We start from the raw sequence: 17,996 nt of genomic DNA, 5'->3' as shown, positions 1-17,996 counted from the left end.
TAACAAGCTACCGGGGCAGCTAGCAGATTCCAGAATGTTCTATCACTGTTGTTGTAGATTAATGGCACATACGGCAGACTGGTGCCCTGCAGTGTAGTGTAGCAGTGTAGTCAGCGTCACTCGTAGGTTATTTGGGTAATCATCTCACACTCTGTAAAAATGCACAAAGGAGAGAGAAAAGATATGCAAGAGAAATTTATCAGATAGATAAAGGAGTCTGCGTAATGAGTGTTGGCAAGTTAACAAGAGTCTTCTCCAAACTGATGTACATGTATATGTAAACAAGAGACCTTATAGTGGAAGGGACGGGGCTTGAGGAATCCTCCAGACACTCAGCGCCTCGTGGAAGAGGTCCGGGCATACTATCACTGCACTCATCAGCTGAATATTACTCCACTGTAAAATGTAGAGCGCAAGGTGTAAAAATGCCACGCCCGCTGTTGCTGCATAGCAGTTATATCCTATTATTTGACACAAAATATTATGAGCTCCAAACCAGACCTTGAGAAGGTGCACTTTTCCTGGCGACGGCAGCTCATTTGGTCAGAACTGCACTTTGCTGGTTCAGCAAAATGGACATTCCCGACAAACATGGCCCTTTCAACCGATGAAGAGGTGCTTCTGCTCAAGGCGGAGAGAGAGGCATGAATTGACTTCCAAACACCGTGTCCTTTCATTTCAATACATTTATTTATGCTGTTTCACATAACAAAAGTGCAACCACTTTTCATAGCACATACTTCAGTGTCTGAGATATAATTCATTACTGGACATTTCTACTGTACATCACTGATTGCTTGGGCTTACCTATTTCAGAATCTTAAAAGAGATTTTTTGCATTGTCATAACGTACAAAGCCTTTTCATGGATTAAAATAAAAACAAAAATCGCACATCTTTATCCCAGCACCATTCGTGACGTTTCCGTCAACAAATAACTGCAAGGAGCTGCATACGAAGAAACATCAAATTTTTTCATTCCAAACAACTAATATGAAACTAACCCAAAACAAAACAATCAATTCTAAGGCACACCCCCAATATCTCAAACGGCACCTGAGGCAATTTATAACCTCCAACCATATCGCATTTCACCGCATGTGCAAGCTTGCCACAATAGGCTTATTTACCGATGATGTCACACGTCTTATTCATGTGCGCTTTTCCATGTGGGGATAATGGATTCAAAGCTCCATGGGAAAGCACACAGGTTTTAAAACAAAGTGCAATGTCATCAGTAAACAGGCCTCTTCAAACATAGAGTGAATACGTCGCGTGCACAATTACGTGTGTGTAACCAGCATGTGAACCAACATGCTCGTGTACACTATTTGTTTGCACTACAATTTCTGGTTCAAAATGACGTCACACTTCGGTACTCTGTGGCAGTTTTGCATGCTTAAAAAAATGAACAAAACCCACAATTCTAAAGCAATTGCAAGAAGCAATCCGACCACTTTGAAGTTGTGACAGAATGGGAAATGCCGCATCAAGAGGCTAATTGTGCTATAATTCATAACAAACACATGCAAAAGAATCTTTTGACATTTCCGAAGCACTAATGGGTTTTCAATTCACTTTTCAGTTGCACTGCTTGTCTTGGTGTTCTGAGATATGTTGCGCTCCTCAGATGCTGTACCCAGGATATCAACAGTATAGAATGAAGAATTAGAGGAGGAAATAGGAACAAGATGATCTTTTCAAAGGATTAAATCAAACATTATTATAACAAGGATAAACAAGGATTTCAAAGTATATGAAATCGATTATTTCAACATAGCCATTGGTTTTTATCAATCATGTTTTTTATTTATCTCAACCTTTTTGGGGGGCACCATCTGTCCAAATCATCATTTATGTACCACCATATGCTGGGATTTCTCAAGTACATTTATCTCTGTTTTTATTTTTTTAATTGAGAGACAGACTTTCTATAACAGACATCATTTTGTTGCGTAACTGGAACAAAATTACTGCAACACCTCCATCTTTGAAGATTTCCATTAAGTATGCAGCATATTTTTTGTTACATTTCATTTCAAACACTCAAAAAACAATTATTTCAAAAATATTCTTCAGTCTTCTTTTACCATTTTCTGTGTGTCATGTCAAGTCCACAGTCACATTCCCTAACACATTCCTTCATGGAAGAAAAGTATCACTGTCGAGAATGTCCAAGAATTATGCAAACGAAAAGCTTTGGTAATTATATGCTCTTGGCTTATTCAAGTCCAAATGGGTAAATGACTCAATTTTGAGTCACTGTGAGTAAAATGACTCGACACAAATCGCTGTCAAGTCAGGTCATTTTGACATAGCAACTTGTGCCGAGTCAGTAACTCACAGTGACTTGAGTCATTTACTTGTTGGGACTTTGAGTTGAGTCACCAAACCAAGGTGACTCAAGTTGGACTCCAATCACTGGATCGAGTCTGATTTGTGAGCACACTCCACAGTCAATCTTTGTACTTAAGGCTGCAAAGCGCCCCCTTCTAGTTTGGACACAGCCTCATACTAACAAGCAAAGCACCCTTGCAACATTACGAATACATAATATATTCAAATTATGTGAACTATGTCATGTTTTCAATCTGTTTTCATTCTCATTATTTCAACACAGAAACAAACAGGGTTGTTCTTTCCAACAAAGGGAGTCCACCTACGTATGTTTTCATAGGTACACGTATTTACATATACTAAATACCACTTTATGGATAAAAAATATTCAAATTTGATCATCCAGTACAATATAAGAACAATATACATCAACTCCAAAAAAAACTAAGATTGAAAGTTTACAATTAAGCCAGACATTCTCAAGCACCCAAGAAACAACTTGAAGCAACCCCCCAACATCTTCCCCTCACTCCATCCAGAAAAAAAAGGTGAAACTTTGAGGTCATTGAAACCATGACCAGACTTAGAGTGTCCCCCCCCCAGAAAATGGCTCTTCCTTGTTACTGAAAGTGCCATGGCAAGCACGGCCCTTACGCAGCTCTTACAAGGAGCCAATAGGTGCAACATTTCAGCTCCCACCCAGCAGGCAATGCAAAGTACCTTGCTCAGGATAACCAGTTGTGGCCTTCAGCAGGGTTTGAACCTTTAACCTTCCAATCACAAGTCTTGAACTTCAATCTGAGATTTCAGCTTCCACCAAGCAGACAACGCAAAGTACCTTGCTCAAGGATAATCATGCAAGTCCTTTAGTAGGGTTCAAACCCAAAATTCTCAAATCGCATGACACGAGCTTCAATCATTTTTACCTCATCTGCCGAGTCTGACTAAAAAATACCCTCAGAGACATCAATATAAATTGTCGAATGTTCAAAATATAAAAACATAAATAACAACTTTTAAACCCGTGTTTTTAGGCATTCTTCTCGCTGGCGGTTTCCGTGGCAGCCTGCTCCTCTCTCTCTACGGCCTCCTCCAGTTCGGCCAGAATCTCCTCCTTGCAAATCAGGTCCATGATCTCCCCAACCTGCTTGGTGCTGAGGGCAATGTCTTCCTTGGCAATCACCTCAATAACCTAACGCCAAGATGAAGAAGGAAGGGGAGTGCAGTCAAAGTTTATGAGGAAACTATGTTGATAGAAATCATCCAACACCAGATTGTATCATTCCAAGTGAGAGGTAATTTACAGGTTTTGATACTAATGACGTTTCTGGCCTGCTTCTTTTGCCAACTAGGCAACAGTCTTATACTGACAACAACAAAAATAAAATGGAGAGACATAACAAATCCCCCCCCCTTCTGCAAAGCCCTCTGTTCTTACTTATCATCCTTGGATCGTACCTTCATGGCGTCCTGTATGTTGATGACGCCATCCTTGTCTTCGTCCAGCACCTCCACTATGCGTTTCAGCTTCATTTCATCCGACACTTTGCCAAACTTCTGCATGGCGTTGACCAGCTCCTCCACCCTAAGGATGCTCTTTCTGTTAACAGGGAATCAAAACACACTTCTTCAGACTTCCTCCCTCTACCCTTTCTCTATGAACGTGATGCTCTCCGAATTTATCAAGGCAAGTACTGTGTTTCTCTAGGTGTTGATCTTGTAGGGCTAAACTGTGTATGTACCAAGTTGAACTTCTAGTGTTATTTCATTGTTTTGAAAGATTACACCACTGTTTGTGGCATTCAGTGTGAGCGAATGACCACCAAGGACAAAAGCGCTCCAGCACTCCAGTGTTGAGCAATACAATACCGCTGCACGCTAATCTGGCTTCTATTGAAAAGACACCAGCAGCGCACTGTGCCAGTTTTGATAAGAGTAGCCACCAGACAGTCACTTAGTGGGGTTTAGGTATTCAGGAAAAAAGATATGAATTTTTGAAGATTTTTGAACACCGAACATATTGAATATCGCCCGGTTTTAGACACTGCATTTCCAAAGGCACCCGGCAGCAAGTGGTTATCGCAGCAGTGAAATCCTGTTTTCGGGGGCAACACCACGTACATGTACAACTTTGGCGCATACGGGGCAGAGCAAGTGCCCCATATTTCTACTGCAATCTGTGGTCTCCGCCTCGGCACCAGGTGCCCATGATCGCTGACCAGCATCTTTCTCTCTCTCTCTCTGTGCCACTGAGGGGGGTTGCATGAGCGCGCCAACTCACTTCTTGAGATCCAGCTGGCTCTCCATCTTCTGGGACATCTCAGCGTCGGGCTCCAGCTCCTCTTTCATCCGCAGCTCCCAGTCCGCCTTCAGCTCTTTCTTCTCCTTCACCAGCGCCGCCTTCTCAACCTCTAGCTCGGCCACGATGTTCTCCAGCCGGGCTACCATGCGGTTGACCCGCTTGCCAAGCCGGGCCGAGGACTTGGCCTCCACCAGCTTGGGCACGTCCTCCTGGTCCACCTCCACTTCCTTCTTCAGGTCCGCGAGGTCCTGCCGCGACAACGGAACAATCCAGAGAATCTCAAAAACATGTATCGGATAGGCAGACAAGCACAACTTAGAAAAAAAAAAATAGTAAAGGAATTATTAAAAATCAGAGGGCAGCCTTCCGAAGCTCTCGCTTTCTATTAGATTTTCCTCAGACATGGACCCTGAGCGACTGTCCTCTGGATTGTCACAGATTAACGCTTGCCCCACCACTGGTTCTGACAGTGCTATAGCGAAAAATCACATCTGCATGGACTTGAGAGGCTCTCTCATGATATAGGGTTCCTGCTGGAAAAGTCTAAGCAATATGCAAAGTTTCAGCTCAACACACAATCTGTGTGCTTAAACACAAACTATTCTTACGCTGTGCTAAATGCAACTTTTCTTCTTGTCCACTGCTCAGATTAATAGGCAAAGTTTGTGAACATTTCCTAATTGACGACATTAGCGACTGAATGCCGGAACCCTGTAAAAATTAATTGCTTTCTGCAGCAGAACCTCGGAGAAGGGCCAGGATAAAAAAATCTGACAACCTTTTTTCCCAGATACCACTGTGCTACTACCCCACATGACTCAATCAATCCATTTTTTTTTCTTAATGCCCACCTCTTTGTATTCCTCCACGTCCTGCCTCAGCTCCTGCAGTTCACCCTTCTCGGATAGCATGCTCTCCTTCTCCTCCGCAATCTCCTTGATGACCTCCCCGAGGTCTTGCAGGTCCTCCTTGGTCATCAGTTCCTCATCTGCCTGCACGATGCAGACAGGTTGAGAAAGGAAGAGCAAGAGGAATGAACTGACAGGGTTTTTTAAGTTCTTGCATTCGTGAAAATTTCAACCATCTTGGCAGAGTCCTATGATGAATGCCAAAATGTGACGTCAGAATTGTGATTCAACTTATTTCAAGTTGATAAGTAATTCAGGGGGGTCTATTCAAAAAACAGGAAATTCAGCCAAAGTGTTGGCTAACGTGAAATCATGTAAACGAGGAAAAATGATGCTGTGAAAAGGCATATCAAATGCATAGAGCTTTGTAGGTCAATAACAGCCTATAAATATTGCATGACCAAAGAGCATCATGGGAGGAAAGCACATCACAACACAAAACCTCCTTTAACACGTTGACGGCCGACTACGAATATACTCGTAGGAAATGAAAAGCTATTGTAATGCAATTTGAATACACCGGCATCACTGAAAAACACAACAAACACGCTGCTGGCAGTGCTAATGTTCAAACAGACACCTGCAAGGTACCTATTAAATATGCGCACATGCGTACAACACTTGACAAATGGGAACGCCCCTTTGAAATTAGACGTGGCAGTCAACATGTTAAGCAAAAGCAATCTTGATGCCAACACAATCTGCACAGAAATAAACAAAATATACAGCTTGAAGTAGCAAGCACATTGCAAGCCTCTTAAAGTAAAAGCAGCTGTAAAAAAACCAAGAAACCAACCAGCGATGAAAGCATCAAATAACTAACCTGTAAAAACTTGCAAATATGTACCAACGACTGCATGGCTAGCCTTTATAACAGCAACTGTTAAAAATGATATGCGTATGTGGTTTGGAAAACCTGGCCAGTCATGTCACTATTTTGTGTGGTCATTTTATCCAATGCACTACGAGCAATGTTCTCAATTATACGTAATTCCAGAAATTTGGGGTCCAAAAGTGCGGCATTTTGGCCTCCCAGTTACATCTGACCTTTGTTATTAATTTTGACATGGAAATATCACCAGAATTGATTTCAAACTATTAATGTTTGTTTGGCAGGTATTCTGGATTAATTCATCACTATTGGAAATTAGAAAATTTGTTCTAAACTGACAAAATCATATGTCAGATGTGCCAAGGAAACGAAAAAATGGGACCCCTAATTTCTGGAATTACCCATATACATGTGTATGTTTATTTGTATTGAAATAACTGCAGAAAATAGTGATATAACCAAACGGTTTTACTGGGCCACATAGGTATCCCATTTCTAACGTTCCCTGTTGAATGAACTATAGGGGCAGCAGCAGTAAAGCAGGCAGAGGAAAGCTATCTTGACAGTGAGGGAACACCACCACACATTAATAGACCTTTTTCACCTACGTGACTGGATTGCGCTAAATGTAAACAATACCACCACGTGTGGACCGCCATGGCCACGGTGATCGCATATATTCCTACGGGCAGCTTCGACCACCTTACAAGCGCACGTGCAAACTCTGCATGCTTGACCAGTTTATCTCAAATAAGCAGATTACCATCACAACAACCATCGAACCAAGGAAACCGTTTTGCAGGACCAGACTGATACGCTCGACTGCGTTTGATCATAATTTACGATGTTTGTGGTGATAAAATGTGATCTATTTGAATGAAACAAGCCAAAGCAAGCTTGGGAAAATGATAACACAAATCCAAATGAAAATGCATAACAAGCGAGCTTTGCAAGCAGATGAATAATTGGAACTTGGTCGCGTGACTTCATACCTTCTCTGTTTCAGTAGTTTCCTCCATCTACAAGTTGAAACAAAATTGGCAGCGAGCACACGTGAGCTTACTGGGCACACATGGACGCATTCAAAATGGAGGCTTAGGCCGTTGATTTATAATTTACCGCTCAACAAACAAGACAATGTAAAAAGTACATGTTGGTTCTGTGACTTGAAATTTGTTGATTTGCAAGCATGGTCTTACAAATAAGCATATGAGGAAGAGCAAAACATGTTTGATTGAAACTAGCACAGGTATTTGGCAATCATTTTTTCTGGTTTTAAGGAGTTTCGACTAACCGCAATCCGAATGCAACATAAAGCTGCTTTTGAATGTAGGCACGTGTATACAATGATATGACATTTCAAATGTATATGCACCCCATGTTAATTCTTACTGGTACAAAGAGAGTCAGAAGGGGTCAAAAATCTGGAGTGACCAAATCACGACTGAACCTTCAAGCTGTCGCCAGATATAAAGATGAAGAGAGAGAGATAAACACTGCCTTACCCGTTGAGGTTCTCTGAGGACCATGATGACGTGCTGCGCCTGAACTTTGGCGTTGTCCACCAACTCCTCTGCTGCCATGGCTTCGGCAACCTGCAAAGCAAATGGAAAAGAACATTCAGGCAAGAAAACATTGAATACAAAATCGTTTGGGTGGATAAAAGGGAAATATATGCCAGAACAGTGGCTCTCCCCCAATAAATGAAGGCAGATTTCACCTTCCATCACAAAGACAAGCAATACTCTTGACATCTCCTGATTTCATTTAATTACTGCTGGTTGAATAGAACCTGATGTTAAAAACCTAATTCTTGGATGAGGAATGGATTGTCTATCCTCCCTTAACCCTCCCCTCCCTCTGATTCTTGGATGAGGAATGGACTGTCTATCCTCCCTTAACCCTCCCCTCCCTCTGATTCTTGGATGAGAAATGGACTGTCTATCCTCCCTTAACCCTCCCCTCCCTCTGATTCTTGGATGAGGAATGGATTGTCTATCCTCCCTTAACCCTCCCCTCCCTCTGATTCTTGGATGAGGAATGGACTGTCTATCCTCCCTTAACCCTCCCCTCCCTCTGATTCTTGGATGAGGAATGGATTGTCTATCCTCCCTTAACCCTCCCCTCCCTCTGATTCTTGGATGAGGAATGGATTGTCTATCCTCCCTTAACCCTCCCCTCCCTCTGATTCTTGGATGAGGAATGGATTGTCTATCCTCCCTTAACCCTCCCCTCCCTCTGATTCTTGGATGAGGAATGGATTGTCTATCCTCCCTTAACCCTCCCCTCCCTCTGATTCTTGGATGAGGAATGGATTGTCTATCCTCCCTTAACCCTCCCCTCCCTCTGATTCTTGGATGAGGAATGGATTGTCTATCCTCCCTTAACCCTCCCCTCCCTCTGATTCTTGGATGAGGAATGGATTGTCTATCCTCCCTTAACCCTCCCCTCCCTCTGATTCTTGGATGAGGAATGGATTGTCTATCCTCCCTTAACCCTCCCCTCCCTCTGATTCTTGGATGAGGAATGGATTGTCTATCCTCCCTTAACCCTCCCCTCCCTCTGATTCTTGGATGAGGAATGGATTGTCTATCCTCCCTTAACCCTCCCCTCCCTCTGATTCTTGGATGAGGAATGGATTGTCTATCCTCCCTTAACCCTCCCCCTCCCTCTGATTCTTGTATGAGGAATGGATTGTCTATCCTCCCTTAACCCTCTCCTCCCTCTGATTCTTGGATGAGGAATGGATTGTCTATCCTCCCTTAACCCTCCCCTCCCTCTGATTCTTGGATGAGGAATGGATTGTCTATCCTCCCTTAACCCTCCCCCCTCCCTCTGATTCTTGGATGAGGAATGGATTGTCTATCCTCCCTTAACCCTCCCCTCCCTCTGATTCTTGGATGAGGAATGGATTGTGTATCCTCCCTTAACCCTCCCCTCCCTCTGATTCTTGGATGAGGAATGGATTGTCAAACCTCCGTTAACCCTCCCCTCCCTCTGATTCTTGGATGAGGAATGGATTGTCAAACCTCCCTTAACCCTCCCTCCGATATTTTACCTTCTTTTTCTCCAGCTCCTGTTGTTCTGCCCGTTCCATCATCTCCTTCTTGATCTCTTCTTCCTCTTTGCGGATGATGTTCAGCCTGTCCGTGTTGTCCACCTTCTCGCCTTCCAGCTCGGCCAATTTCACCTTGGCCTCCTCAGCCTGTACAATTCCAATTACAGCACTTTCAATTATCTTCCATCTCTGACTAAGAAGCCAAGACTGGAAAAGTGTGCAAGTTTGCGTGCCACGGGGAATTTATACCAAAAATGCTATAATGGCAAAAATATTGTTCAAAGAAAATCAATGGTGAGTTATGCTATCAGTGACCAGTTGTTGGCATATTCTTGTTCAATGAGCATGTAATTTTGGAGTTTCAATCCTTTCGCATGTCAACAATTCCACAAAGGAAAGAGACAGTTGGATCTTGGCACCTGAGCCTACAATCTTGGGGGAGATCTTAGGGGATGAAGAGAATTTCACAAAACACCTAGCAGAAAAAAAAAACAATGTAATCTATCCAGGTTTTTACGAGCTGACAAGCATGAGTTCTTATCGCCAATGCAATGAATCTTGCACTTGGCTCCTTTGTACCAAGTCCAACAAAGTAGCAAAACCTGAATGATGAAAAATCTAAAAGTAAAGAATTTTGGAAAAAGTCCGGAATCTAGTTAAAATCTGGAGAGATCACACTCCTTGTGCACACTGGCTTTGCTACTGCATTATCAGGATTCTTCTGATTTCTTGTTCGCGGTCCAGGATGTTGTCACTTACCGTTGCCTCTGGTAGAGAGGCGATAGTGGCCTTGAGCTGGTCAGGGGTGGAGAGCGTTTCCGGCAGGTACAATGCCCGCGACAAGAGCAGCAGCGACGTCGGAATTTGCTCGTTGATGTGAAGATCAAGCCACTAGAAAAAAGTGAGCACAAGTTGTTAAAAACACTTCGCTGTGGCCATACACAGATCAAAGCATTAAGCAATAACTTAATTCCTCTTGGATGAACCATCTTTTTTCTCCAAACCTGACAGTGTAAGTACACAGTTTCTTGTCAAAATTAAAGTTAAGTATCTCAAATTAAGGAGGTGGTTTAATGCAAATTTAATGGTCTTTTAAAGTCTAAAATATCATGTTGTAACATCGGCACTGGCTGCTTGTTTTGTTGATGTTTCTTTTACATGATATTTACACAAACTCACATTGACAGAAAATCCTAAATTTGACAAATCTGTGAAGGACTTGGGAGACATTTCTGACAGAAGTATCACAATAATAGATTACATAAGGAATACAGGCGATTCACAATACTGCGCCTCCAAAAGTTTGCAACGCATTGACCAATCGCAAAGTGCAAAATCTGTCATACCTTTCCAAACGCACGCCGGGTCAACAGATTTCACGCAGTGTGATTGGTCAATGCATTACAAACTCTTGGGGTCACACAATTATGAAACACCCAAAGTGAATATACAGGCCATGTCCGAAACTGGGCTTCCAGAGCTCTAGGTCTAGACAAGAGATTCAGATGCAACCTAAGTTTGTAATCTCATGAATTTACCTGTTGCAACTGTGACTTGAGTCTCTCGACCGGCACACCCAACGCCCTCATGCCACGGGCCTGGCACGCTGCCTGCAGCTCGGACACAGTGAGGCTGTCCACGCCTTCCTTCTGGATCATCTGAAAACAAAGAGGTCGCAGAACAAAAGGGACTCAGACTAAGTCGGGCAAAGATGCATCTTTCTCCTCCATTTTGAGCGACTTGTCTATTCACTTGACAAAACGTATTTATTTTTTGTTTATTTCCATCTCAAAGCTGTAAGGGCAACCATTCGATTACCCCACCAGCAAATGGTTTTTGTCAATAATTACCTGCAGTGGCATAACTAGGGTGAAATGAGGGGAAATTTTAACTGTGGCTCGTGCATGGGCTGTGTACATTTCAAAATCTGAAAGGGGGAAGCTTGGATTTCCATGGGGAAGGAGGCACGACGTAGCCTTCGTGTGCCCCCCCCCTTATTTACGACACTGAATCGCTGATATTGCTATGGTTTGCAACTGAAAAAAAGAACAAAAACAAGAAGACAAAAATTGCAAGCAGCGTGTACAAGAAACAAAAAAACCTCTCACCTTGTCGTCGGCCATGAGGGATCGCAACTGCATGCGCAGCTGAAAGCGCAGGAAGTTGTTGGTGCCGACCGGCTGCAGCCTGAGCAGACGACACAGAGCCGTCAGCTGCTGGCGATTCAGGTTGTCCAGCGTCAGCTCGTCCTCGAACAGCTTGGAGAACTTGATGATCTCCTCGTTGCTGGCCTGCTCCCCACTGGTGCGTATCTGGTTGGGAGGAAACGTGTACGCATTGAGCTTCCATAATAATGTGGTCTGGCTGATGTTTGGATTATTTTTTTCATTTATTCTTGCTCAAGAAACACAGCCTTGCCAATTTCAAAAGCAAGTTTCCACTTTACATCTACGTACCTCATAGACGTATAAACAAATATTAATGCACACATTTTGCGATGGCATAATAAGCTTCAGGCTGGTTTCGATCCCCAGCTGTCGTCCTTTTTGGGGGGTCCCAAAAAATTAAGAATTTTTCTTTTGTAATCTTTTAAATCATGTATCACAGAGTACACCATTTTCTTTTTCTGATTCATGGCTCTGGAGAATTTTTGAAGGAAAAAAGTGAAAAATTGTAAAGTGGTCAGGTTCTCATCTTGCGAATACTAAGTCACAACAACTATGGTGGCACAGAACCCGACTAAGATTTGTCACTGATGTCCTGATGACAAATGGAGCACGCTGTTCGAAACGAAGAGAAAAACCACTACACTGGTTCTTCTCAGAACCACTCTCACAAAAGAGATAGTATTATTACACGGCGTTACCACAAATTTGTCTCACTTAAGATTTGTCACATTAAGAATTTATAAGTCCCCATAAAAAAGTTACTTCGCATGTGCTTGGCAAAATATCATTTGGTTAAATCTGCCAGTGACGGCTACGTATCCACTGCCTTTTGAAAACTCCTGGGGTCGGGCCCGTACCTTCTCTATAAAGTGTGCAAACTGTCTGGCCCTCTCTGTGGCTTTGGGCTTCTTGCTCTGCAGGGCGGTGTCTTCGATCGTGTCCTGTAAGAACTTGGCCATCTCCAGCTTCACTTTCAGCTCTTGCTTCAGCTTCTTCTCCTAGAGACCGGGGAAAAGAAGACAATCCTAGATGTTGGAAACGAATCTGCCTCTCCTCGTGCACCCGTGATGGGACATCAAACACAGCGCAGGTCCGTTTTATTTAAACATCAGACAGAGTGACAGCAAACCAAAGAGGGGTATGCAAGATACCACAATGCAACAAGTTTTCAAAGTCACCGTCACTGCACGGTTGGCCAATAACAAGTCAAGAAAATAACAAGTCCTGTCAAATTTCCCTTCACGAGTCCTCTCACAAGACCAGCCGTAAGGATTGTGAGCAATGACAGAGGAATGTTTTATGTCACATTTCACTTGAATAGTTTGTGACTTGACTCAAGACAGATTAAGACTGGTGACCTGTGATCGACTTGTGGGGATGCCAACGACCACACTGATTACCCGTTAACTATAAAACTAAGCGGCTAACAAGTCAATGCAATTCCTATAACTGTCAAGTAAACTAATTCACACATTTGATTATAAATCAACCTACTAATTGCCTCCAGAGGGTGCTAATCTAACTTGACAAGAAAAGCAAGGCTTCACAAAAACCTTTCATCAACAACCAACGTAAACAGGAACTAGAAAGACATTTCAAGCTACAAATTGTACGTCAACCTTCGCTGCAAACTAACGGGTCTAAACCACGAAAAGGTTTCATATTGCGACAAGGGCTAACGGCTTCTCAGTGAGGTTAAATGTTTTGGTCTTTAGGGGTGGCTTTCTTTTCACCTTGTCCGACCGGGACTGGAATGTGCTGGGCAACATGTTCGGGAATAGCCAGAGGGCAACCGGCAACAAGAACTCCATGAAGGGGATGATGATGAAGACGGAGAAGGGAACCATGCGGAAGAGATCTGAGACCGTCCGCGTGAACTGAGAGAGAGAAGAAAATTTGAAAACCTTCAGTTGAAATCTACAACAAATTACAAGTAAAACGCAGGTGAGCTATTTTGTCCAAGATTTTACCATAAACAATTTTGTCTCTTTAACCTACAGTACAAGCTATACATCTAATGCTGTAGCATTCAACAGCGTAGACATGAGAGAACCATATTTGACAATAAAGACAATTTTGTGATCTCATGAGTTGTGACCCTGTCAGGGTTGTTATTTCACACCACTTAGCAAGCTTAGAGATATTATGTCCCACATGCACAAGTGCATGTATTAAGATCTACGCACAAGTAACGTACCCCATAAAGCACAGTGCTACTCAGCCAATACATCACTTTAACACGGTCAAGCATATCTTGCCACAGTTTGAAAGGAGATATAAAGATGATTATTCGTACAGTGCCTTTTATGTAAATTAGTTCCAATCCGGACACACAATGCACTTTTCAAGCGACGCACCTGCTTGTACTCCCGTCTCGTTAGGACGTGTCCATTCAAAACCCTCCAGAGTAACCTGGCAGAAATCTTGAGGTCCACGCCCAGGAGGCGGAAGCCGTTCCAGTAATGCTTGATCTCGTCCATGATCCTGGTCATCAGGGGTTTCTTGGGCAGGGCCACCTCCTGGGAAGTGGACAGGTCTGCCGCCTGCTCGGGAGACGGCATCATAGTCTTGACCATCTCGGCAATCTCCTTCTCTTTCCTTTTCTCCTTCAGGACCTTGACGGCCTGCTCGATTTTGGTGTCCGTCTCGTCCAGTTCTTTCCAAGCAGGCCGGGATATGTGGAACCCTCGTTCGTGCGGCAAGCGAGTCCTGCCGTTTGAATATAAAACGGTCGTGCTGTACCTAAGTACAGGTCGCCCGAGAGGCACAGTCCTGTTCGGCTGCTGGTACTCATATAAACAGCACATGCTGATCTGTGATGAAAGTATGGGTCTCCGCAATGGTACCAGCTCAGGATTGATTGGTGCAGCACAGTGATATACTCTTGGAAAGAAACAAATATGTTAATTAAAGTAAATTCTTGCATTTGTTATGCCCCCAATACACATGTATCTGTGACCAGATCCAATGAAATGTATCTTCTAGCCAATTTCCCTCCCCCCCAGAAATTTGTGAAGAAAAGAACTCAGCTCCTTGTTTGATACATCACTGAGTTTCGCACCCTGAAAAAATGCACTTTTTTGAGAGTGAAGGATGTTGGGAAGCCCACTTATTTGCATTGTACAAGATTCTTTCAAGAGGCTTCGACCCGAAATTGGCTCTGGTGACTTGCGGCTAATTTCACTAGGTCAAGTCACATTTTTGTTTGTCAGGGGACAGGTCATGCGTGAACTGCTTAGGGGCCAAAGTATTCTGTTGATGACATAGGGTAGGCGAAAAAAACCACCAGTACACAACTGGCTCCACATTCTGTGAGTTCCTTTCACATTTAACTGCAGCCACACATAATTAGGGCTCAATATCGAAAACTATTTTTCATACCTGTATTGTTCATGGTTTGATATATTTGGTAGAGCACTAACAGCCCGAATCCAGGGTCCACTCCCAGCTGAAATCAAACAAGATAAATGGACACAACCAAGGATATGTCAAAATAGGCAGAAAAATGCCAAAGTGATTTAAAAAAAGAAGTAAAGTGAAGGAAGACTTTTATGGGCCAAAATTACCATATTGATAAGCCTTAAGCATGTTAACCCTAACTGCCCTAGGACTGTTGGTGGTATCCCTCCTTAATCACACAAACCCCAGCACCTTGAAATCAAACTCCTACCTTACAGTCCCTAATCACACAAACTCCACCTGTCTTAAAGAGCAACTCTAAGGAAAATATGTTTTCTCTTAATCTGTTTGTTCAAATAAATAGGGAAGCAGAGAAATCGAACGCAGTATCATTTGTCTTCAGAGCTCAACTTTTAAAACTAAAAAGGGCTTTTTTCTGTTCATGCCAAGATGCGAATTCTGAACATGCTGAATGTAGATTGCGTCATTATGAGAAAACAGAGAAAACGAGGGGAACCCTTGTACTGTGTTCGTAGTGGATAATTCTCTTGTGCACGCCAAACAATAGCCAAAGGTTTGTCCACTATGAACACAGGACAAGGGTTCCCCTCGTTTTCTCTGTTTTCTCAGAATGACGCAATCTACATTCAGCATGTTCAGAATTCGCATCTTGGCATGAACAGGAAAAAAGCCCTTTTAGCTTGTTATAGTTGAGCTCTGAAAACAAACGACAGTGTGTTAGATTTGAATGTTTCCAATTTATTTGAACAGATAAAAATAAAAAAAACCATGTTTTCCTTAGAATTGCCCTTTAATACCTATGTGATTCTGTTTGATTGGGTACAGCAGGCCCATTGCACAGTACAAAGAGTATGGACAGAAAGTACCTATTCAAACCAACTCACACACCATCATGCTGCATATCCATCCCCAACTGCTGGGATCATTGTGGTCAGAAACAAGGAAGATTGTCCTTAGTAGTGTAATTATAACATAATATTACATATTACACATAAATACCATTTCAATGGGAAGCTTTCTATCATTACAAAATCTTTAAAACTACAGCACAAAACTCCTGATGGAAAAAGTGATTGTAAAAAAGTGAGAGGGCCACAGTACCCATTAAGGCAAACTTCAACAGGGTAAACACGTCCAGAAGGTTCATTTTAGGAGGGAAAATACAAAGTCGTTTACTGAGAAAACAGAATTTTTCAGTCCAGTCTCACAGGGTTTGTTCACAGGGTGTCAAGTGGAGTCTGTATTCCATGTTCAAAAGCCCCTGCTTATGAGGTCAGGGACCAAACCACAAAGTTTACTAGTGATGTCCCCAGTTTCTGCTTACGTACACTGTAGCTTGTTCAAGCTCCAATGACATCATTTTTATCAGGTCATTTGATAATGATGTTATTTTCCCACAAGATTTAGGAAAAATAACGAGATTTGAAATGCTGGCTGCCGTTGCCATTACTATCAGAGTATACGACAAAACTATTTCCAACCACTATTTTGGAAAATCGCCAAGGTAAACATAAAATGTGCCACGGTGAATCGATGGAAGTTTTTAATGGCAACATTTTCGTGCATAAAGTAAACTTTGGCAAAGCTTAATTTTCTTCGCGTAAACATTTTTATCGGCAGAATTGAACTCGCCTACACACTGAATTCAACACCTCCAGTGCAAGATTCAACCAAAAAAATCTCCTTGATCCACTTCTAGAAATACGTGTACCAAATGAAAGGAAAGTTTCATTTAGATCTGAGGTAGCATGTTTCCTATAAATTTGATCAATCAGAGAAATTTGTATTGAAGTTTTCAGCCGATAAAGAGAGCAATGTCATCTGTGAACCGTGATCTAAAAATAGTTCAGAAATTACACCACTGTTGCATAATTGAGGAGCGTATGCATAGTCTGGCGTCGTCGCTAGATTGCGGTTTGGTCCCTGACCTGCTTATAGACCCAAACCATTAAATCATTACTTGCTATGCAATCATATTTGGGAAGAGTTCCATATACAGACACCAGTAATTATTCCCTACAGTGACCTAGGCCTATCCTTCAGAAAGCAAAAATATGTCCAGAAAAATTCAGTTTGGGAAGAAAAAAAAACCAAGTCGTTTACTTAGAGAACACGTAGCTTAGAATTTTTCAGATCAGTCTCACAGGGTTTGTCACTTTGTGTATTTTGTAATGCTAGCCTACGACTAAATAGTGGGCCCCATACAAACGCTACATGAAGTTAAAGATGTCATGTTCGTCATGATATAGTCAGTTAGTCGGGCCAACCGTCACTGCCAACATCACCGCACACTCGCAGCCAGGCGCGGTAGGCTAAGGGGGTATGCGGCTAGGGCCTCCATAATGGCCCAGACAATAGGCTAATGCTCAAGACTTCTGGACTGATCTTCAACTTGAACTTAAGTTGAAGTTCAGTGTTCCTTCCTCCATGGTTCAAGCGAGCTTCATCCTGTTCATTCATTCTTAATTTGACTGAATCATATCTCTCTCCTCCTGAATCTGATCACAAGTTTTTACGTACCTTTGAGTCTTGAAACTGAAAGACAATTGTCAACAAACTTTGGGCACCCGTACCTTGTAGGTATAAATTGACAAAATCGCGACATATTTGAAGACTTTTTAGTTTTACTTAGACAATACGGCTACGCTTTTCGGTCTCAGGGTCACACCATAATCATGCATGTCGCGTAGGTCATACGTTCACGGTCAAATGTAACGTACCCAGGTATCTAGACGACCTCGTGAACACGCGGCGTGGTATACTGCAGCGAACAACTAGGCTTGTGTTCGTACCCACACTGAAACTAGTAATGACTAATTTCTTTAACCTTTCATTGGATGAAATTTGCATTGGTATTGCGTTGCTTGGGTCAATCACTAACCTCTAGCCTCGATGAATGCATTTAACTTCAGTGTTCATTAAATTTTAAAAAAAAAGGAATAGATTTTTGCCTTTACGTTTTTAAAAGTATT

General features: G+C 42.5%; 1 protein-coding gene across 2 annotated transcripts; it reads right to left on the bottom strand.

Annotated features, from left to right (window-relative positions):
• Nucleotides 1-671: 671 nt before the first annotated feature.
• On the bottom strand, nucleotides 672-17,711 carry letm1 (leucine zipper and EF-hand containing transmembrane protein 1). Of its 2 annotated transcripts, XM_022242059.2 has the most exons (15): nucleotides 17,545-17,711; nucleotides 14,986-15,052; nucleotides 13,962-14,487; nucleotides 13,338-13,481; nucleotides 12,462-12,602; nucleotides 11,545-11,748; nucleotides 10,975-11,094; nucleotides 10,196-10,327; nucleotides 9,437-9,583; nucleotides 7,884-7,973; nucleotides 7,371-7,397; nucleotides 5,490-5,630; nucleotides 4,618-4,886; nucleotides 3,795-3,936; nucleotides 672-3,528 (listed from the first exon to the last, which is right to left on the bottom strand). In XM_022242059.2, the coding sequence occupies exons 1-15, from the start codon at nucleotides 17,627-17,629 to the stop codon at nucleotides 3,367-3,369; spliced, it is 2,397 nt and encodes a 798-aa protein (XP_022097751.2). In that variant the 5' UTR covers nucleotides 17,630-17,711; the 3' UTR covers nucleotides 672-3,366. The 2 variants fall into 2 exon arrangements, with proteins under 2 accessions (XP_022097751.2, XP_022097752.2); XM_022242060.2 differs by lacking the exon at nucleotides 7,371-7,397.
• Between the last annotated feature and the right edge of the window lie 285 nt (nucleotides 17,712-17,996).

The sequence above is a fragment of the Acanthaster planci genome, linkage group LG13, assembly GCF_054643075.1.
Source record: "Acanthaster planci isolate LZ-2023a linkage group LG13, COTS_SCS, whole genome shotgun sequence".
Lineage (NCBI taxonomy): Eukaryota > Metazoa > Echinodermata > Asteroidea > Valvatida > Acanthasteridae > Acanthaster > Acanthaster planci.
This window is presented reverse-complemented; position numbering and strand designations above follow the sequence as displayed.